Source organism: Catharus ustulatus, chromosome 6 (genome assembly GCF_009819885.2).
Source record: "Catharus ustulatus isolate bCatUst1 chromosome 6, bCatUst1.pri.v2, whole genome shotgun sequence".
NCBI lineage: Eukaryota > Metazoa > Chordata > Aves > Passeriformes > Turdidae > Catharus > Catharus ustulatus.
Window position 1 is genome coordinate 50,684,360 of NC_046226.1, and position 23,569 is coordinate 50,707,928.

Below are 23,569 nucleotides of genomic sequence, written 5' to 3' on the forward strand. Positions count from 1 at the left end.
TGTCTTTTTCTCTCAAATCTAAAACTATATCTGGGGTACTTATCTTTATGAATGCATTGTAAGATGGAACAGGAATGCTTACCTGAGTTTGATGCCTGTTTAAAAGTTTCTTTTTTGTTCAGAGTGATAGAAAGAAAACTGTTTTTTTTCTCTACTGATTTAGAGATTTATACTCATGTTATGGTGATAATGACCTTTGTCCCCAAAGAGTAAATGTGAGTGCTCTTTCTGAAATGGATATCCAAATGTCTAGAGTGGTGGTTCTCTTTGTAAAGAAATTCTAAGAACCAACATGGAGTTTCATGGCCTAGTAAATGAGATTTTCCTTTGTTAATTTCATTAATTATTTTTAATACCTTAAAAGGTTTCCAGTTTCAGCTTCAGAATACTACTGTCTTAAAAACATATTTAAATTTGAGTAGGCTCAGATAGCTCCATATCAGACTACCCCAAGACCTCAATGGTTGTATTTCTAACAGCAGAAGTGCATGAGTTTATCAGTTACTTCAGTAGAGTAATTCAGCCTTCAAACAGACAACAATTGCCACTCCTTCTGGTTGGTTGGGTGCAGCTCTAAGAGTGTGAGAGCAGAGTTCTTACCCTGGATTCTAATTTAGATAATTACCTAAATAAAATGTGTTCTCTGTTTATAGATATCCTTTCCAGTCTTAATTCACCTGCCCTATTTGGGGACCAGGACACAGTAATGAAAGCCATTCAGGAGGCTCGAAAAATGAGAGAGCAAATCCAAAGGGAACAGCAGCAGCAACAGCAGCCTCATGGTGTCGATGGAAAATTGCCCTCCATGAATAACATGGGTCTAAACAACTGCAGGAATGAAAAGGTAATGTCTCCCATTTCCCCACAGTCTGTCACTCACTCCACTCTTCCTTGCAAAATGGCTTCTTATTTTTATATGAAATTTCTTTTTAGAGCTTTTAACAATCTCTGATTTCATGTTAAATACACCTTGTCACTTGGCAGTACTGTGCTCCAGACTTCTCCAGGTTTACATGGCAGCATCACACCCACAGTCCTGAGCACAGGTCACAAAGCTGTAAGTGTGCACACAGGAACATGGAAAAGGAGTTGGTTGAAGTTTCCACTGCTCGTGGTCACTAGATTTTGAATAGTGCTTTTGAGAATGGCTGGATTGATAAATATGGGTGAAAGGCCAGTTCTGTTCCAACACTGTTGACTAATACAATGCCAGTGTATGAATTGAGTGTGCTTCAATCTGTGGTTCAGGTGCAGCAAGGTACTTAGGCTCAGAACATTTGGCTCTCAGCTGCGGTGGGAAATTAGAGATAAAACGTTCTTTGTTGACTCTCCAGTGTTGAATCACTGAAGTGAGGTGGCACACTAGAGTAAAAGGGTAAATGGGAGAAAGTGTAGGGATAACAGTGTTGGGACAAACAGTGGACTGAGCAGGACATGATCCAGCTTACAAAATAGCAACCTGGGCTCATGTCTGAAAGGTAAGGAACAGTTTGTATCATACTTGCTTTAAGACAAGTCAGAGGACAGAGAAGACTTGGAAAATCCCCTGGGCCTGTCTTGTCCCATTCTGTGACCTTTCTGAGGTCTTCAGGGTCTGCTCCAGCAGCAGGTCTCTGCATGTACAGCAGGGCAAGAGAGCAGAGGATCTGGAGAATGCTTCTCTGTTAGCTTCCCTGGAGGGGCCACAGGCTGCAAAAATACAGCACACAAGTTATTTCTCACCACTGACACAAAACCAGTTAGAGACCTCAGTAGTTATCCCAGTCAACTAGAAAGGGAAAAGCATTATCCCAGTAATCACTAAAGCTTGGGCAAATAGAACGTTTATGATGCAATTTAGTAATGAATGGAAAGAAAACTGACACATTAATCATTTGTTTAAACACTCCAGAACAACAGGTAGTTCCAACGCCTATAAAAATTCTGTGATTGATATAATCACTATATCAGAGGGCAGAGTAGGATCTTGATTTCTTGGGTAGGGAGGGAAGATCATATTGTAGCACAAGGACAGGATTTTTGAGTCTAGGTTGGGTATAAGACTCAGTAGAATATTAACTGTAACTTAAACAATGAATATGATAATATTCTGATCTTTTCTCAGCCCACAAGGGAATGCTAGGGTGAATGCTTTGTAGCAAGGCACAGAAAGAGAAAGAAATGTCATAAACAGACCCATTAAAGATTGTTAGACACCTTTTAATTACATTTTATCCTTTTGCTTGATAATTTCTTTACAGCGCTCAAAACAAATAGTGTCTGTTAAAAAAAGGTTGGTTAAAATGTTGCCACACAGCATAAACTATGCTTTTCCAAGTCAGACTCAGTGTCTAATAAATATATATGTCTGATAGTATTAGTTTAAAAGTTATAATTGAAGACCTCATTTAATATAAGTTGATATTATTAAAAATGTAGAAGTGAATAACTGATCAAGCAGGCTGTATTCAAACACTAATTGTAAAGTCAGTGTTTTTCTTAAGTAATCAAGAGGCAGAAAGCCCAGGTTATGAAAATAAAAAACAATGTCACATATGTGATCAGCATTAAGAGTTTATAAAATTATGCTTATTTAAAAATTTATTTTATGAGTTTCAGTGGCTTGACATTTAAAAAATATCCAATATGCTATAAGGGCTATTAAAAGAATTCTTACCATTTGAATTCACTTTGAAAAATAAGTATAAAAATGGCATTACTTATTGAGTCTCTTCCCTGCATATTTTGCATCATGTTTATGTCTTGTATTGAAGATAACAAGTTCCTATTTCATCTTTCACCCTTTAGAGCAGAGTCAGTAGATATTTCAGTGAATAATCTGAAATTTCTATTTTGTGCTGGTTACTAGCAATGCACGGATTGCTGCACAGCTTCCAGATTGAGGTTCTACATCAGGCAGCAAAAAAAAAAAATTCTTTTACTTGCAAATATAGCAGAGTGAATCAGAACTCTTTAACAGATACAAACAACATCATTCTCAAATGCCATCTTTTGTGAGGAGACTTTTCATGGTAGCACTTGCAACTTTTAAAACCTACGAAAAAAGCAGCAGCAGGGAAGTCTGTTGTTAAGTCCCTTAGTGAGCCTGTGTAATCCTGCTGGGTTTATTTATTGCAGCAGGTACTACAGAACCATTAAGGCAGGAAAAGCTTGTAGTGTGTGCTCTGGTTTTACCTTTGGTGGGCTGGTCTGTCCTCGCCCCACAGACATGAGAAAAGGCATGGGATATAAATGTATCCCCACCCTTATCCTAAAGAAAATAAAAGTATTAATTCGGTCATGAATACTAAGAAAATGTATTTATATTTTATAGCAAGTATAAAATACATTAAAACCAGAAGCATCCTTTGCACAAACAGAATTCTAGAACACTCTTCTTTCCCCCTTCACCCTCTGCCTTTCAATTTTTACATTATGATATACTTCTTTTACTCTAAAAATGATGGGCAGGATGATCAAAATGGAGCTGGGGGAGCAGGAATGCTAGATCACTTCAATTAGAGAAACATAATTTTGAAATAATTGTATGCCAAGAAAACTGTGTATAGTTTCTGTCATAATCCCAGCGAAGCTTTGATAACAGTTGCAATTTTGGATTGGTTTCTTTTGAAGAATCAGAACCCTGTGTTTTCAGGACCAAATTTTCAGAAATTGGCTTCAGGTAATTAGACTTGTAGAAATGAGTAGCTGGAAGCTGGCACCAGAAAAAGATGACAAATTAATTGCCTGCAGCTGGTTTAAAAAAGCTATTGAGTTCTGGTCAGCTACTGGTCTTCAAGTTCAGATAGTTGGTAATAGTTTGTTGTGCAAATGATTGCGCTCACAAAATTATGTACATAACTTCAAAGCCTGGGCTTAGGCCTTTTTGAAAATGTGTCATTTAAATCTCAGAAAGCTTTGTATTTGGTTACAGACACGGAATTGAAAATTGCTTGTGTTCATATTCTGCTGTTCAAAAAATAATAATAAAAAAAAAACAACTACAAAGCTTTCAAAGGGCTCACAGAGATTCACTCATCAGAAAGACCATAACAAAAACATCCAGCACTCTGGGACAGCCCAACTTTGTCATTTGCCAAAGCATTAAGGTTAATTTGTACTTCTGAGTTGATAGCATCCTGTGGAGTTACCTGAGTTTGCGTACTGCTGTGGGGATGTAGGGTGGGCAGGTGAGCTCCTGGCAGTGGGATGGGGAGGAGAGTCAGAAGGGTAAAATTAGAAAATTTGTGGTTTATTAGTGCAGTTTAATAAGTATAGCAAAAGCCGTGCATGTAAGCAAAGTAAAACAGGGAATTAATTGACTGCTGCCCCTTGCCAGGCAGATGTTTAGCCATTGCCAGGAAAGCAGGGCTTCAGCACAAATAGTTACATGGGAAGACAAATGCCAAAACTGCAAACTTTTCCCTTTCCTTGTTCTTCACCCAGATTTTACTGCTGAGTCTGGTATCATGGTGCAGAATGTCCCTTTGGTCAGTTGGGGTCAGCTGTCCCCCCTCTCAGTGCTTGGCACACCCCCAGCCTCCTCTCTGGCAGAGCAGCATCAAAACCAGAAAAGGTCTTGCTGTGGAAGCCCAGTTTGGCAATAGTGGAACATCCCTGTGTTATCCAGCACCGTTTTGGTCACAAATCCAAAACCCAGCAGCACATGAACTAAGCTTAACTCTGAGCCTAAACCAGTACAATGCACATGAGGCAAAAAAAAATCACTATAACAGAGTTGAATTTTTCTGCTCCACCTCAGGTGCTCCACCTCCATTGTGGTCTGACTGAGGAAGGGGAAGGGTAACGGTGTCAGTCATTTTACAGAGTAAACAGAAACACTGGGGAAGGAGATAGAATCAGGAAAATAAAGAAAATAATATACAGAGCATTTACCATGTGATAGAAACAAAAGTAAAGTCGTACCAAAAATTCATCTTTGTTTAGAGGACTTTGTTCCAGTCAAGCCATGTTCACCTTCAACAGAGCACTTAAACAAAAATCTGCATTGCTTCAGCTACTTGTATTTATTTTAGTATTTCAAACTACCGTCATTGCCTAGAAGATTTGCTTTGATTTAAGGCTTTAAATGAATCTGAAAATGTTATATAATTTATAAGATAACTGACATTATTTTAAAAAGAATCAGATCCTATCTTTTTTGTACATAAAGCAGGAAAATGCTGACAAAGACGCTTCAGAAAATCTTTGTATAAAAAATATAGGTAGAGCTATGATTGGAGAAAAATATATGAAATCAAGACAGAATAAATACAAAATCAATTATCACAACATATTTGTATACCCATTTACTTACATCCCCATTTACTTGCCATGAAGGATATTAATTGAAATCTAAGAGTAAGCAGAATTTAATGTAACATTTTTATGTTTATATTCCATTCTTACCCTTTTGTAGATTTTCAGACAACTGTGTATTTGCAGTAGGAAAGCAGAATTAGACCCCAAAATAAATGACATGAGTCATTGCCTACTTCCTGGGAATCATGGTTCTTTAGCACCTCTTCTAATGAGCCTTTTATTCCTTTCTTATCTCTAAATCAAAGTTTCACAAGTTGAATCCACGTAATTTATCCTAATATAGACCACAGTTTGTATGCAAAACGCGCACATTCTTAAAAACGTGTATTATTATTATTATTACAGTCTATTGATCAGATCCATATTTAGGCACTTGGATTTGACTTGATAAGCCATAAGGACCCCTTTGGAGGTGTTATGCTCTGCTGTATTTAGGGACTGTTAAGTGTGGGGATTATTGAGACAATAGAGTGTAACAACTCCTCTGGAGCTGTTGCACTTCATCATGTGTATGGAGCTCCTGCACACATGTACAAACTTGTACAAAAACACTTCAGGAAGCCTTTGTAGGGAAAAAAGTCACTAGTCATGCATAATCTCCTCTTGGCTGCCTACAGCCCTGCAATGGCTCCAGCATTGTACTGGTTTGGGTTTTTTTTTTTTTCCTAAAGGCAAGCAATGCTGCATTATGCTGCTTTCAGTTTTTTTGCCAGCTTTTTTCTCCCCATACATTCAGCATCATAGACAGAAGAACTGCAGAGACAGGAGTCACACTGTCTGTTCTGCATGTGCAGGAGATTTCTCAGACAATCACATAGAATCACCTTGTTACAAGCATCCTTGCTATTAGGCAGTTCTCAGCTCTGTTAAAAAACCCCAAACACATAGTTTAGGAAGTACTTTTCCAGTTCATTCTGCATCTCTTTTTCCTTTTGCTGTAAGGAGTCCTGACCACTCTTACATTTAGAACGTGAATTAATTGGTCATAAGGGCCTTGTGGATTTCTTATAAATCTTTATGAATATGTGGTTTTGATTAGCAGGTAGTGATCTCTTTTCATTTCCTTTTTTTTTTTAAGGAAAGCTTGTATTTTCTTTTTCCCCTCTTTAGTTTCTTTTAGCAGACTATTGATATTTAGTAAATGAGAGGTCAATGCTTATATTTCAGTCTGCAGTGAGACATGACAAAAACTGTAAACGTTTTCAGCTAGATCTTTATTAAACCTTTGTTTTACTTGTAATTGAAGTGTGAGTATTTAAAAATTAGCGAGGGGGAAAGGATAGCAGTAACAACAGCAGATGACTAGTTTTGCAAAGTTATTACTTTTTCTATGGTATTGTTTCCACAGTCATTGTAGCAAGTTCTGGTCTCACTGTAATTTAAGAAAGGTCCTGCCCCCCACAGCTTACACTTAGGAATAATGTAATTTAAGTATTTAGATTCTATAATAAAAAAGAATCTAGAACTGCATAGAAAGAGAAAAAAAGACATTGATTTACTTGAGAAACTGTTGGTGTGGTCTCACTTTCTTGCAAGAATATAGGCAATTTATTCAACTCAGTGGGAGTGTATTCCATCTGTCTAATGAAGACTCTGATTTCTACAAAGAGACACTGCAAAGTGTTTTTTTCCTGAGTACGTCATCCTGCTCAGCCAACAAACCTTTCCCTGGGGACTTTCTGGGACGTAGAAGGACACGTGGCATGGAGACAACCTCTTTGCAGATCCATCATTTTAGAACAGATACGTGACAGGTCTGAGTTAAACACCCTGGAATAGGGAAAAAGTTTCAAATACAAATCCCAGCAGTCCTCATACTTCTTACAAAACAAATGTCCTTTATACTTGACTGTGAATCTGCTCAATTTAGTAATCTACTTGTGGCAGTACATAATATATGTAAGCTATAACTTTTTTTTTTTCCCAACATTGGATGTTCAGAATTAATTTCCTAAAGTCATATTTGGACACCAGTATTTGAAACTGAAAAATCTGTATTAAAAAAGACAAAGAAAGAGGGAAAAAAAAAAAAAAAGAAGCAAGAAACCTAGTTTGTTCCAGAATTTCCTTTTTAGGTTTAGGGCTTATCCTAGCTACATAAACATATATCTTCATTTTATACTCATTGTAATGTTTCCTTAATAATTTTGAAAGGAAAATAGTGACTCAAAAATTTTTGAAGGGGCTGCAATGCAGGAGCCTAAGTCCCACTGAACTAGCTCTGAAAATTTTACCCCAAGGCAGACAAGCAGATTTGTGGCTGCATTCACAGTAACAGTCTATTTTCAGTGGAATTCAGCAGTCTTGTATCCTTCTCCAGCTCTTTTTATGATAATTTGGACAATTCAGAATTTCAGCTGATGTAATACTGCCCCCTTTTATTAGAACTGGAAAACATGCTGGACCTCAAACATTTAGGTTTTTTTAGCTGGAGAAGTTCTGTTTATTTATGCTGTTGCTTCCAATATTTGAGTTTTCATGCCAAAATAAGATAAAGGCTGACATCCATATGCATTTATAACAATGAATAAGGGGAAGATAGTAATGATTCCAAGCAACATGTTTTTTCAGGGTGTGTTTTGTGTGGTATGGCTGGACTTCCTTGGCAGCATATCCCTCCAGGGAATTCACTGCTATTTTTTTAAGAAGTTCAAGGTGTAGATGATTTCTGCTTTTGTATGAATGTCATATGTGTTTGCATTGGTTTTCTAAGTGTATTTAGGGACAGACTGAGCATTGTCATTTTTGTTTTTCTTTTGAGCTCTGATCAGGAATTAGATGCACTTTTGAATAGCTGACTGGTTTTAGTATCTCTCAGACACGGGTGAGTATTGCAGTGGGTTTATACTTTGCAGCTAGAACTTTCAGTGTAATTTGAAATTAAATTAAAAGCAGAGCATCTTGGAAAAAAAAATAAATCCCAGTGTCTCCAACCATATCTTTTAAGGAGAAATGTTTCAATTATAAACTAAGAAGGAAAGGGACTAATCTGACTTTGGACACAGCCCTGCAGCCTGTAATCTATCACTAGCTTCTGTACATATCCCAGGAAACAAAACCAGGTCAGACATTGTACCCATACTTAGAGAAATGTTTTATCTGATGTCTGTCTATGCAGTGAGAAAGGTGATGGAAGCTGTAACTGCTCGTGCACAGAGGGGTCAAACTCAGCCATAACATTGCTGCTCAGCTTCTAAGAGTTATGGGAGGAAAATACCAGCGCTAACATTAGTCCCTGCAGAAGAACACAGCCCCATTATCAAGGCCAGCCTTGTAATGGGAACCAGGTGCAGGAGGCTGTGGGTATGAAATCTTGTCAGGGCTGCTCCTCCAGCCCCAGAGATAGAAATAATATTAAAGCTGCTGATGAATCGTTAATTTTGTCTGTACGTCACACATGATGCAGCCTTTTATTGATCCCATGCTCTTGCTCAAATCCTGTTTACACCTATGGAGTCACACTCGTGCCTATCAATGCACCTACTAAATTTATTTTTTTTTTAGGTTTATTTTGTTTGCTGTGTGTAGAAAGACATACAAATAATGTATTTGAAATTTGCACATTAAAAATACATGCTCACTGAAACTGTGGATCTGACAGGGAAGAGACAAAAAGAAACAGTGTAAAATCTCTGGCAGATGTAGGTCATCTAAATTTGCAGATAATTTGCTTTGGTGACAGCTTATGGATCCAGTTTACACCTATAGAAGAATATTCTGTGCAACCTTTGTTTTCAAACCCTTTGCTCAATTAGCTTACTTTCCAAAATTGTCTTTATAAAATTGGTAGTTTGTGTATTTCACTTCCAATGTATTAGATGTACAGTGAAATTCTTAGTCCCTCAAGTCATTTAGACGCTGGTTAAAATAAAATCTGAATTATTTTTTCTATTGATTAAATTATCAAAATTAATTGAGTGAAAAATATGCAATCCTTGCAAACTATAAATCCCAGAAATTTTACTGGACCATAAATTTAAAAAAAAAGTTTGACTGGCCCAATAGTGATGCACATGTATAAGAAAATAAAAGAGAACATACCTACACATAAACAACCTATATGAAACATTATTATTTGAATGACTATATACACATATGTAGAGAGGCATATATATGTACACACACACACTGCAGAGGGTGGAAACTTCCCATATTAGGTGAACTTATAAAGTTTTTCAAGCCTTCAGTTCAATACCACCAGCACTTGGTAGCAAAATATTTTTTTCAGAGAAGAAATCAGCACAAACTTTTGGTATCAAAAGATATTTTTACACTTGAATATTGGCTGCTAGAGGTTTTGCCACTACCTGTGCTTAACAGTATTCTTGCTGGACACAGTCATGATTTTTTATTTCTGCTGTCAGGGCTACTTGAAGCGGTTGCCTCACTTCAGGTTTTCGACCAAATTAATAATAGTGTTAATTATAATCATGGTGATGATGATAATAGTAATAATGGGGACTTGTCCCCTTTCTTCTCTTGCCTTTCTAGCTCAAGAAAAAAATGCTAAATACATTGCTTTTTTCCTTGCATGGGGTATTTAATGTGAGAAGGATACAAAACTTTGTCCCGTTTTGGTCTTCTCCCTTAAATTTTGGAGCAACTGAAAATTCAAAAGGAACAGAATTAGATTGAAACACGTCTCAGGGATGTGTTGAAAAATTTTCACAAACCAACAAGGATATTTTTTCCAAAAGATGATGCTCTGCCATAAAGGATAGTATCTTTCTGATGACTGTAACAGCATAATGATCTTATGTACAATACATTTCCCGAGCTACTCAGGAGAATTTACAGATCTATACTGAAATTTATTCTGTGTTTTTATTATGCTTCTCCACAAAACAATAAAGATAGGTTGAAAATTATTGTTCAAGCATAAATTTGCTAGAACAGGAATATATTCCTTGATTTAAATTGTGGGTCAGAATGGCAGCTGCACGATCCTATCATATCACTCCTTCAATTGTCCTGAGAACTAGAGAATACATTTGCATATTATTTCACACTTAGATACAAGCAGAGACATCCGCAAAAGTTACTTCCATTTTTTTCCAGGCTCTGTGTATTCCTCTAAGCAAATTTGCTACAGCAAATGCATTGCCAATATAACTCTCTACTGCAGCAGATAAAGTACAGCAAGGATAAATTTGGATTGCTTTCCCTGATACTTCATTACTTTCTAAAATTAAAAATGTCTCCTGTTTCTCAAGTGTCATTAGGCTGCATCAATAGGTATGATAAATTCAAATTCACTCCCTGTTGTTTAAGGATATTTACTAAGCTGCCTGTTTGTGGGATTATACATGACTTTTTGCTGGCTTAACTGTTCTGCTTCAATCAAAGGAATAAGCATGCTAACAGGTAAAATTGTCTTCTTTTATCTCGTAAAATGACTTGAGCCAATAATGAGAAACAGTGTTTGCAAGTGTTTGTTTGAAATCTGATTTATGGAGTTTGACCATAGGAGTTAGTCCTTCCTTTGTTTCTTTTCACAAATATTCATGCAAACAGGGTTTTATTTCTATGAGTGTATTTACCTATGCACATGGGCATTTGTGCACAGTTAGGCATTTGCACTTTATGCCCAAATTGCTCAACCCCTCTTACTAAGATATGGAGGCTTTGATGCAGCCCCCACTGACCAAACGAGGAATGCAGTATCAGGGAGATCTTCCAGCCCCTGATAAAGTGTCAGTGCTAATTATAGATCTTTACAGCAGCTCCCTGAACTCTGCAGCAATTTAATCTAGGGCTGCTGAAGGCCTTGCTGCACTGTCCCTTACCACTGCCACCTTTTTCCTACCAGTGGTATGCCAGAGGCAGATTCATTGGTTTTTCTGTGGTGTTGAGGCTTTCGGATGCAGGAGCTGATAGATTCAAGTGAAAGCTTTTCATTACCTTTGGTCTTTGAGCTGAGATAATTCCCAGTTGCTTTTTTTTTCCCCCCCTCCCCAGGTAATTTAAGGCAAAGTTGAATTATCATTGAGTCAGGCACTGAAAACAATGCCATTTGTTTTAGGTGACCAACTACAGCATAAATCAGAAGTAGGAAACCATTGAGCATTTAAGTGCATAGTTCATGCAGAGCTTTAAATTAAAGTTGCATTGTTGAAACACTGACACTCACATGCATAGAAATTGCTGAACCTGCAGGGGTAATTTGAAAAGATAAGAAATACTCTAATTTCTGGATAAAATGTTCACTGCACATAGCTTGTTCATCTCTAGTCACATAATACTCACTCCACAAACAGGTCTGTCTCAATTGGAAATGTGTAACAGGGTAATAAATGATACTCAGCATCAGATTGCTCATATTAAAATCTTGTTCAAGTCATAGTAAGCTGTTATAACACTACTTAAAACCTAAAGTATGCCTAACTCACAAGCTGAAATTGCCCAGCTTACATCCTGAAAAATCTACAGACAACATTAATTTCCCACTATTCCACTTTTATGCCTGTGGCCTCTAACATGTTGCAAATGCTTCTATAAGAAAGGCTAGAAAAACATATCAAATTTCTGTTCTATTCCACTTGCTGACATTCATTAACTGAGGGAGAACATTGAGACATGGTTTTGGAAAGATCTCCTCTCTACCTCCACCCGTTCCAAAGCAATTTATTAGACAGCCAGTAAGAGAAGTGGACACTTGTGGTTTAATGTCAGACCTGTGCTGATCAGTAGCTGGGTGCATGACTTCACTGTTATCTTGCCAAGGCTTCTTGAGACAGCAGGCAATGTGAGCATTCCTCTCTCCCTGCCATTTTCTGTATCTTTGAGCTCAATTGTGAAATAACAATTTCATTATAGGCCTCCTATTTGGATGAACTGCTTTTTTACACACATAGATTCTTGCTCCCTGAATCCCACTTTTCCCATTTCTAAAACTCAGGAACGCTCTTTGCTGCATTTTGGATGCTGATACATTTGTTTTACATTCTGTTTAGAAGCCATCATTGGGAGGATGTGCATTAGAGCTGTATACAAAGTGAGTCACTGACACATCATCTACTGTAAAAGTTCTTGGTCTGTCAGAGGTTCAGCAGTTTGCCAAAGTGTATTCAGCTGCCAGCTCCCTGCCAGAATTCTGTTCCTCAAGCTCTTTGAATACTATGAATAAGATTAGGTTGTATGGCTGCACTCTATCTCCTTAGGGATTCCCCTTTATCAAGGGATTACCTGCATGACCTTTGCATAACTCCTGTGTTTTATTCCTCTGCAGATCACACTGTATCAGTGCAATGTCTCATTGAGGATGCCAGCTCTTAGGGCTTCCATTCAGAAAGAACCCAAAACTTAGAAATACAAGGAAGACCTTTTCCTCTAGGTCTGCTCCTACCCTCTTTCATGCCAGGTTTCTTTTTCTTCTTTCACTGCAAGGAAGAGTTTGAATTATAATATTCTCATGGACTGGAATGCCTATCAGTGTTTGCAATAACCAGCACTCTGTGCTGTGCAGGACATCCATTCCATTTGGTCCAAAAGTCATCCATAGTTTGTCAGGATGTACTCACTAGCAGGGGCAGGCAAAAGTAATGAACTGCAGTAGGGGAGATTTGTAGTGCATGTGTGAGTTATCCTACCAGGGAAGGTGATGAAGTGTACTCCTTACTTGGTTTGCCAAATGATTTCCCTCTCTCCCCACCCATGCCATCTTACTGTAGTTATCATACGTGTTACAAGAACAGAAAGAATCCAGTTAAAAGGGCAAAAAAGCATCCAATTTCCTGGTTTTGACCCCACTTAAGTTCTCCTAATGTAAAGCTTTCGCTATGGTACGGATGCATCTCAGCACACGTGCCTCTGAATCAGGGACTGCATTACTTAATCATCCTGCAACTGTTTTGAGATCCCAGTGCTGCAGTATTAGGAATGCTCCTAATGTAGTGCAGCCTGTGGTTTAGGTAGTAGAAGTCTTTGTCATTCTCTTACCACAAGGTAGAGGGGGAAATTTTCTTGCAGTGATTGCAATGATCTACTACTTTGTGTTTCTTTTCCTTTTCTCCCTGCTGCTCTTCCCTGTTGATTAACTTCACCTTGCTTTTTCTGGGGATCTTGTAGTGTCTCATGAAAACAGCACCTTCATTGCTGCTGTGTGTCACATCTTAATTAACTCATAGGACAGCACACAATTTCCACAAACATCTCATGCTGTGAAGAGATTGTGTTGTTTCACCTCTTTTTGTTATTTTGTGGCTATGTTCTCTATACAGCTTCAGTCTTCTTGCTAAATCAGCCTTGGATTTGACTTCACAACTAAGCTAAATGCTGACCATTTTCCATAAGCAAAATACCCAATTTATCACATTTTTATTGCTTGGAGTAGCAAAGGAATGGAGATAAAATTGAAAACTTCATTGTGAGTTATCAGTCACATTTTTTTTCCTTTCATAATTCCATTCTGTAACTGATGACAGAACTCATTTAGGATCAGGCCATTTTAGGCCATGCTTTGATACAAACCAAAGCAGTTACAGCTCCTGAGAGGAAGATCTTTAGTAGATTTGAAAGGCAGGAGCTATCTCAGTCTAGCACGTTGCCTCTCCAGTGCAAAGAGGTTCTCAGCAACTTTAGCTGCAGCTCGCTGCCTGCTCAAGGACAGAACTATTGGAGCAATTCTGTTGTAAAAGCTGCAAAGGCTTTGAAAACAAAAGCTCCCCCTTTTATCAAACTGAAACATTTCACTGTTTGATTTTTCAGCATGACCCCACAAACAGCTGAATCAGAAGTTTTAAAGTACTGTGGACTGTTTGTGGGGACCAGCAGGTGAGAAGGTGAGGGATGGGACAGAACTTCACTCCTGCATGCCATGTCCCTGAAAATGCACTTTGAATGTATTGCAGGATAGGAAATGGAAGTGAGGAGGAGCACAGATAGGAATGCGAAGATCTTATAGTTTAAATGGTGGATCTCCAACCAGATAGCTCCAGAGTATATAGCTCTTTCATTCTTTTTGGCATCATCCTTTTCAGTTCTCCCAATATATAATAATTTGAAATTCCTCTTAAGTCTCTGTTTCTAAACCCTAAGAAGCAGCAAACCTGAGCCTTGCTGTTTGCATTCTTCTGATATCAAAGCCTCCTCTCCCAGCGGGGCCCTTAGCCATAGGAGAGGTTTGAGGGAGGAGGAAGAGATGTTTTTCCTTCTCAGCTGCTGCACCAGATTGAGGGTGGGGAGGGGAGAGGGAGCAGACACAGTTTTTAATATTCAAAATGGAGGCTGGGATGTGATTGCTGTCTGAGCCTGGCTCAGACACTGCTGCTCTTCACCCTTTCCCTTAGCTGATGTGACAGTGGGGCTGGAGCTGGGTGGAGGTTGGTACCTGGTGATGAAGAGTGCCCATCCTCTCAGGAAGGCAGGGAGAGCCTTGGTGAGCCTGTTTTTGCAGAAGATCATACCTCAGAGGTATCTTGTACTACAAAGCTAGCAGCACAAAGATATTTTTTTTACATTTAAAACCCTGTGTTACAGATTTTCAGGAAGTATTTATTTATTCTTCAAATTAGCTGAGCAGGAGAATTATTTAAACAGAGATGGATTTAGAGATCAGCACAATGCAGCAAGATTAAAAAATCCTTTCCATCTGAATTAATGAATTTCAGACTGCTTTTCATGAACTAGTTTTTCAGAAGTCATCTGTGAAGCCTTGTATAAAGAATTTTTAAAGGTAACTTAATGGGATGGAGAAAAGGTTTAAAATTATCTACAGGGTCTGTTGCAGGAGATATTAAATATTGATTTATCTTGGAGTAAGAATCATACTAAAGAGTGAGGCTTGTAGTCAGATCAATTTATCTGGAATACAAACTATATGGCTGTATTTAGTACAATGTCAACATGAATCTTAAACAAGTATATGTGAAAGGTTGATCATTTAATCTAAATCAATTGGCTTTCCAAATCTTCAATTAAAAAAGAAATCTGAACAGTTCAAACTGAACTGCTTCTAAATGCTTCAGGTGGTTTATCTTTAAAAATGCTTCATTTAGTCAGTCATGCCATACCATAATGCTCCTCTGTGCATCTTGTTGTGACTAGGAACAAAAATACACAGTCCAAGACTTCTCCAAATCTTGAGTTTTTTAATACTTCAAACTTGAAATCCCAGTGTAAACAGTTCAAGTAATCTGAAAAATAACACTGCAAGCAATTTCCTGCTACTTGCCACTCCTGCTGCACTGCCAGGGTTTTGGTCATAATATATAAGTTGGCTCATATTGTTCTTAGCCCCCTAAAACTGATTCTGCTCTGTTTTCAGGCATAAATAGATACCAGTATGCCAGCTAGTGGTACTGGCTAAAACATTTTGCAGTGTGTATAAGAATACATAGGTCTCCAGTAGGAAATCCTTTATCTGAGTGTGACATTAAAGCAGGATGTCTCAGATAATTTAAGTGTTACATTTGCTTTTGTTTGCACTGTTTTCTTTAAACATATTCATTAGAAAAGAGCAGAGCCTTTAATGTTCCATGACTGAAAAATCCATCAAGCAGATTTATGGCAGGGGCAGCGTGGCATAACAGCCAGTGGACTGGCCTAATGTGCAGAAGTCCTGGGTTCAGCTCTCAGCTTAATCATTGACTTTCTGGGTAACCAGAAGATAATAATTTCCCCTCTCTGTGCCTGAAGATTCAGTTACCAACCTCCATTTTAGCTTTTTTTTGGGTATTACTAATGAGCAGTGGTAAGTATTGCAATTGTCCACATATATCATAGTAAAAAGCTCCAAAATACTGATTGCTTCCCCAGAAGAGTATTGTTCTCTTTCCTGTGAGACAGAGCTATAAAACATGATCACAGTTATAAAGTATACAAGTATACAAAGGAGTAAGGAAAGTATGAGACAGGAAATTCCCTCTTAAAGATTGTATTTATCCACAGAACAGCAAAGAATCTTCCACTGGAATGAGGTGCTGGAATGTTCCTTCAGTGAATTGCATGAACTTTTCCATATATGTCAAATAGACTTGGAGAATAAGGATAGGGCAAAAGAGAGAAAAAGTGCATTTTAAATGCAGAGAGATGGAGTAGGACCCAGCTTATGCTTATCCTGAAGATGAGGTCAAAAATAGGTCTTAAGTGGGACGTAAGTGGCTAATTTGTGGGTGAAACCACTACTTTGAAACACCCATTCAAGGCTGGTTGTTAAGGTATAAAAGCATTTTCTAAATTGTAATTGTTGCCTGGAGCTGAAGAGTACTTAATGGATGTCTTATCTGGGAAACTTGAGACAAATTTTTCATGATAAAAACAAAAGAGGGTTTATAAAATCATTCTGCTTTAAATGAAAAGCTAGAGAATGGATTTGTGCCGGTGGCATTAGCTGTAGACTAGCAGTTTTCCCTGCATATTGCAGCAGTAAAAACACATTGTTTTTTTCCACCCATACATAGGTAGTTATTCTGCACTTAGGATGGTTTCAGGTTCAAGAGTTCCTGGATTCTGCATGGAAAAAAATTAATTGCTTTCAATTATCCTTTCAAAGTCATCTGTCAGTATTTTGATTCATAATTCCTTCATGGAATTCCAAGACATGTAAATCTCTCCCAGTTTCTAGGAAGTACATATTTGCCTGCATTTGCATGTTGGATACCCCAAAGGGAGATTTTATCCTACTTTATCAGATATCTTTTGTTTTTGGGTTTTTTTTTGTCTGGTGAATGGGTAACCTGGTCTAATGGAATGTGTCCCTGCCCATGGAAGGGGTGTTAGAACTAGAACTGAATAATCTTTATGGTCCCTTCCAGCCCAAACCATTCTCTGACTGTGAATTCATAGTTTTCATAAATCCCATTTGGGCTGCTTTTTGCCTTGATTATAAGTTTTAAAAGCATAAATTATGAGTAACTTAGTTCTGATTATGTTAGAGAGATCAGTAAGTAAATATAGGAATTTCATGGATGCAGAGTTATTCCCTTCACATTGCTAATGCTATTGTTTTATTCTTAAATAAGAGTAATTCTTTGTACCAGAAGGTCTTCAAGGGGAAAAAGAATAATCAGTAAGAAGGATAAAGCATCTTTTTGAGCCTAGAAAAAACCTATTTAATTTTTATTTTCAGATTCTGTGTAAACATAAGGACTTCACACTTTGGCCCTGATTCAGTCAAGTGCATTTAGTCCATTCTTCATACACTCCCCTGGAGTTAAGTACTGATTATCCATGTCCTTGAGGCCTCTGTTGGACTGGAGTGAAAGTATTTGGCACCTTACAAAATTAAGGCCTATATGAGGCTGCCAGAATTTGCAACTCACTGTTTTGTTTTCTTAGTTTTTTCTTTGTTTTTTTTTTTTTTCTCTTTTCCCAGTTGCATGAAGATTAAAGACAGGAACTAGTTGAGGGGTACATTTATATTATCAGAGACATTACGTGCATCATACTTGATATTGTAATCATGCAAACAGTAATCTTGCCTTCTTGACATAAACAGTAAGCAGCACTTTTTCCTGAGGCTGAAATAATCACAGAAAAACATGGCAGTGATGGAGGTACAAGAGACAAAACACTGCATAATGATGTTATTATCATTGTTCCATTGTCACCCATCCTTACACCTTAGTGATCTGATTCTCTTCTCTCTGAAGATAACAAAAGAGGCCCGAGTATAAACAGAGCAATGTGTAAGCAGCAATCATAAAATGCAACCTTGAAAAAGTGTACTTAAAATGCTACCAAAAAATCATCTTGATAAATACAGAAAAAGCCTACTTAATCTTTTTATGCATGGTATGCAATTATATATTTACATCCAGCACAAGGCAAGGCATATACTTGAAAACAGTAGCATTTGGTGGGATTTTACTAACTGCCTTGATTGCATTTCTAATTCTAAATATGAATATGAACATTTAAGCCCAAGTGTCTTTTGCATCTCCAATTTAAACTGCTTCAGGTGTCTTCCTGAACAGGGGATGGAACAGGCATGTCTAGAGGCTTGTGTTGTTTTTAGAGGTAAACAAAAGGGGTGGGTACCCCCAGTGACTCATTTGTGATGTCTGGGGTTAGATATCTGTGCTGCCAAAGCTCTGGAGGATTTACCCCAATGGAGCTACTCAAACCTACACTTGCAATACACAATACTATTCATGCTCAAAGCTTGCTGTAATAAAATGCAAGTAGGTTTAGTTCCTTAATTGAAAAAATACTGGCAAATAGAGTATTTGAAATGTTTGCTTTTAAACCTTTATAACTACTAGCCGTGTGTTGAGTAGGAAAAGTTGCATTTATTGAGATTTTATAATTTATTATTGCATCATGGAGTCGATGTTCATCAAATTTTTCCCAGCATTATCTGATAGTGTTCAAAACTCTGACATGTGCCTGTCATAAGGAACAGTTAAAATGATAGAATGGAAGTATTTATGAGGACATCATCTGTCTTTCTCTTAGCTTTTACAGTTTTAAAATTAAACTTATAAACGTCTGTTTATATGTGCTAAATTTTGATATGAGTCACAAAAGAGCATCAGATTGCTTCTGAAGATGTTTGACCAGTGACATGTGCACATGTCTGTCTGCACATGCATGTGTATTTCCTGTATTTTTAAAAAGACCTTTATTGTCCCAGCTCCCTGTGTGGATAGCAGCTGAAAGCAACAGCTTTGTGCTGTTGAGGTTTGCAGAGTGCCACAATGAAATGGAAATTGGTGACTTCTTTACTGGCTTTCTTTTTTCCCCATTCCAAAAAAAATTGTTGTGCTGAACCTAGAATAGTTTTGCTGGTTGTTTCACTGCTGTGGCTTCTTGCTAAAACTGGGTTTTCAGCCTGGAATATATTACTAGGTGATTAAGAGAGAAGGAGATTCGCAGTTTTAAGCTGGTAACCAAATTCTGTTCTGATTCTAATGCGTGAGAATACCTTCAATGAAATTTATTCACAAGCATAAAAATGTGGGAAAACATGCAGATATATGTACAGAATCATGAAATAGTCTATATTTGGTAAAAGCATTTTTTTCACTTTTATTGCATTTAAATGTCTCAGTTTTAAAATACTTGGTGAAAATGAGGCCATAACTGACAAGGTCCACCCACCTGCTAAATTATATTTAAATATATATATTTATTCCTTTGTAATATTTAGCCTAGTAAAAAACCCTTTGTTTTGTCATATCCTTGCAGTTTTATTCTTGCAAATCACATCTTAGAAATTTAAATGAACATTCCAAAGGTCCACGGGTAGCTATTGAACTGCTTCCATTAGTCACTTTACAGCACAGAAAAAAACCAAGCCACAGTCCTGCTATTTCCTAGTAGAAGTGGATGTCAATTGTAATTTGTGTTTATTTTTGTCTGTCTCTCAAAAATGCACATGTATGTGTTTAATTAGAAGAAAATGTTGGGGTTTTCTTAATGGTTGCATTCAGATTCCTTCTAATTACAAGGTGAATTATAGATTTGATCTATACCATTTACCAGTTCTTCCTTAAATTTAGTGATGTTATAAAAGAAAATTAACTTCTCTCCCTAGAAGGCTCCCAGTTAATCATCTGTGGAGTTGGTCAGGAGGGAAGGGAGCAGCAGAGAGGATGAGGGAATTTCTCTTTGACTCAACAGTTGAACAGCTTACACTCTGGAACATGAGATTTGATGACCTTAGCATGTGTTACTACAAATGTTATTAACAGTCATAAAATTATCCAGCTTTTTTAGAAAGTGGCAGGCCAAGCTTTGGACTCTTTGGACTCTTTCTGACCCCTGGTGAATTCTACAGCATTCATACAGAACTATGCAGAGTGTAAAGTAGTAACCCCTTTTGTTTGCTTTTCATTTACCAGCTGCTAATTTAATTGATTGCCCCTTTGTTTTTCGAGGACTAGTTTCTCCTCAGTCTGTGGTGGAATTTCACAGTTGGTGTGATTTATTTATTTTTTTTTCCCTTTTAATCCTTACCTTCTAGTTGGTATGTCATTTTACTGTAGGCTGCTGCCCGAGTTTGCTGCTGAAACAAAGAGTTAATCAGAATGGTCTCAGATACTGCCATGCATCATGCCTTTGTACATGAATAAAAAGTTGGAAACCGCATGAAAGCAGTAGTTGGGTTACCACACAACTGGATATGCTTAAGTCTGAACGCTTCATAACTCTAACTACTGGGGAGTTGCAAACTTATAAATAACCTTGCAATTGGTTAAAACCATATTAAAACCATATGAACAAAGGCATAAAGCATTTGGTTAAGGGGGCTCAGTAAATGCAGTAATCCTGTTGAAAGTAATCTAACCAGGGCAGATCTGTAGTTTAGGAGTGCCTGCAAGCATGGCAATAGTTATGGAGATGGCAATATTTCACATGCAGGAGGGCATAATATTCTCCTCAGGTGGAAATATTTGCTATCAGTTCTTTTTTTTTCCTCTTTTAAAAAATATTTCTGTATTGATACACTTCCTACTAAAAGCAGGCTTCCGTGCACTGGACTCTATAAACATCTTAGTATCTGCTGAATGCTCCTGATAATCAGAGAATTCATTTTCTTATTTATGTTCAAGACCAAGATGGCTATTGCTTACACTAGCTGAGAAGAAGCTCTTGGAATTCTGATCCTTAAATCAGGCTTCCAAAATAATTAGCTGAAGACAGTGTTTACAAGTACGCTATATGCACTGGCATTTATTCATTTATTTATCTGGGTTTTTTTTTTTTTTTGTTTGTTTGTTTTTTTTTTTTGGCTTTAGCTCACTGGTTTCTAGACTAAATTTTTTTCTAGATGTTTTAAATTTTGATGAAATCACAATTCTCAATTTTGACTCCAGAACCTGATTCTTAAAAGAAGTCTCATAATGTGAAATTCTGTTTCTGAATAAGTTTGGAGTATTTTCTGCTTGTTATGGTCCTGCACATGTCACATTGTCACATGGAAGCCAGCTGAGGCTTGCCAGGCAGGCAAAGAAATTTTACTGTAAATTCCCTGTTATCTGCTTTTAACCTCTTACTTTTCAGTTATGCTTTAAGATGGAAGAATATATTTAAAAGGGGACCTAGTGGCTTCTCTCTCCCCACATCTTTTCAAGCAAGCTGTTTGCTTTGAGGCACTGCAATGTGATGCAAATCTATAGTCTGTCGCAGGGATGCTGGTCCCTGCTGTAAGTTCAGCATGCAAAGATATTACTGGAGCAGTTTATGAACAGCATAGGGGCCTTCAAATCCTGGAAGCAGCAGTATTTCAGGGTGAAAAATCACTCACTGTGCCTCTCTCTTGGTCCTTGAGATCATTGAATTCAGGTGTTTCACTTAGAGAAAAACTAGAGAAAGGGCAGGTTGTGTCAACATCATAGATGTCAGCATATCCTTCAGTCCTAAAACCTGTAAATCCTTGGAAAAGGTACACCTTGTATCTTGTAATATCTTAAAATAACAGCATTCCTACAGTAAGTTTGCCTGCTTGGCTAATTTAATTTCGCTGTTTTCTTGGAGCAGCTCCCAGTGCTATGATATTGAAAATGAGTCCTAGGCATTCACCACACTTCTGCAAAACCGAGGGCCACGCTTTTAATTGTAACAATAGTGCCACTATTGTGTTTATCTCCTCTGTCATCCAAAGAATTCCAGCAGTTGCATGCCTGCACACCAGTAGGTTGATTGACATTGTTGTAATAAGGTTAATGTTTAAACTTCCCACCCGTAATAACTAAAATATCCAGAGATAAGGCTGAAAGTCAATTTGTAATTATCCCTGCTGTGCCAAGATGTTGCAAAAGATTCTAAGTGGAGGGTAATTTAACTTTTCAGTCCTAGCTGTTAAAAAGTAGTAAGAAGGTGAAAAGCTTGGGTATTTGTATCTTTAGTTTCCAGGGAGGGAAAAAAAGGAGTTGTAATTCCTCCTTGTTCAAACTGGGAATAATTTTCTCTGTGTTCCACTGAAAATGTCCTTTTTATGTTTTGAATACATTAGCTTGTTTGCTGGTTTTTTACTGTCCATGGTACATGAAGGGAATAGATCACAGTTAGCAAATAAGCTACTAGAACGTTTAGTGTAGAATAATTCAATTGAAATACATTTCATGCATAAAGACAACACGTGATAATTATTTGTAGTCATTCTAGCTAAAGCACTGTCCTCAGAAGAAATAATATCCCTTCAGTCATATGTTCTGTGGCTTCTGTGAATGACCCATATTAATTCGATTTCTAGAAACTGGCTCTTTAAATTGATGTTGGGTAACTGCTTCCATGCTAGACTATTGAAATAAAGGTATTACATCATTGTGCAAACACGTCTACTTCAATAAAAGTATTTGTTTGCAAAAAAAGATATATATTTTAAATCTTTTGCACAACGATCAGCGTGCATGCCATTTTCCATTTCAGGCTAAGCATACATTTCAGATGTGGAAAAAGCAAGCATGTTGAAATAATTTGAGGCATGGGTATAGTCAGATCAGTCTTGGTAATCCAGAAGGGAGGGGTGCCCAGTGTATTATTACGTTTCATATATTATTTTTCAAGAGATGGATGCAATCAGTCATCTTCTCGCATATGGTTTGAAAAAAAAATTGTCTCGCTGGCAAGTAAACTGTTATTTAAGTACACAATCCACGGTACTACAGAAACAGTTTTGCCAAACTTGTCCAAGTATTCTCACATCCTTAAAGATGGTATAAATATCATTTATGGCAAGCCGTTTACTTCAGACTATATGGAATGCCTTCCTGCTCCCCTGATCTAAGTGTCCCAGTTTGCATTATGGCCTTTATTGCTTCTGTTTGATGGAGTGATCAGTAAAAATTTAATGACACTATAAAATAATAAAAATGTCATTAATTTACCACGGATCCTGGATGCAGTGGTTGTAAAGTTACATTAATAAACAGAATATTTTTTACAACAAAAAGCATTGTTACGTGGGAACGTATAAATAACACACATAAATTTAAGAGCAATTTTACTGTTAGCACACACATTATTATGGAATAGCCAATAAGTGTATAAAACATAGTATATAAAATTTTATGAAAATATACTGTGCACATCAAAAATTCAGCTTTTATCTAAGTGCAGAGAAAAGCCATTATTGTGTGCTTACTGTTTCATTGCTGTTCTCTCACAAGATCACAATTTTATATTTGTTTCTCGTCATTTGAAGTTTGCAGCCTTTTTCCGAGGCAGGGGCTAAGGCTTCCTTTTGCTTTACTCCCTGCTTCACTGAATCATTCTTTTTACCTTCCACACGTGAAGAAAGAATTGATACTTTCTGGCAGAACGTGACGGCAAAGTTGCTAATTTAATGCAAAGCTAAAAATAATGCCAAAGGGGTTGAAAGGCT

The 23,569-nt window shown here is 37.3% G+C and overlaps 1 protein-coding gene across 8 annotated transcripts in view; it reads left to right on the forward strand.

The window, feature by feature from the left end:
- SOX6 (SRY-box transcription factor 6) overlaps window positions 1–23,569 on the forward strand; it is a 370,558-nt gene that overhangs the window by 310,047 nt on the left and 36,942 nt on the right. For all 8 annotated transcript variants that reach the window (XM_033062597.1, XM_033062598.1, XM_033062599.1 and 5 more), the window contains one exon: window positions 654–844. In XM_033062597.1, the coding sequence (XP_032918488.1) occupies window positions 654–844 (191 nt within the window). The remainder of the gene's footprint in view (window positions 1–653; window positions 845–23,569) is intronic.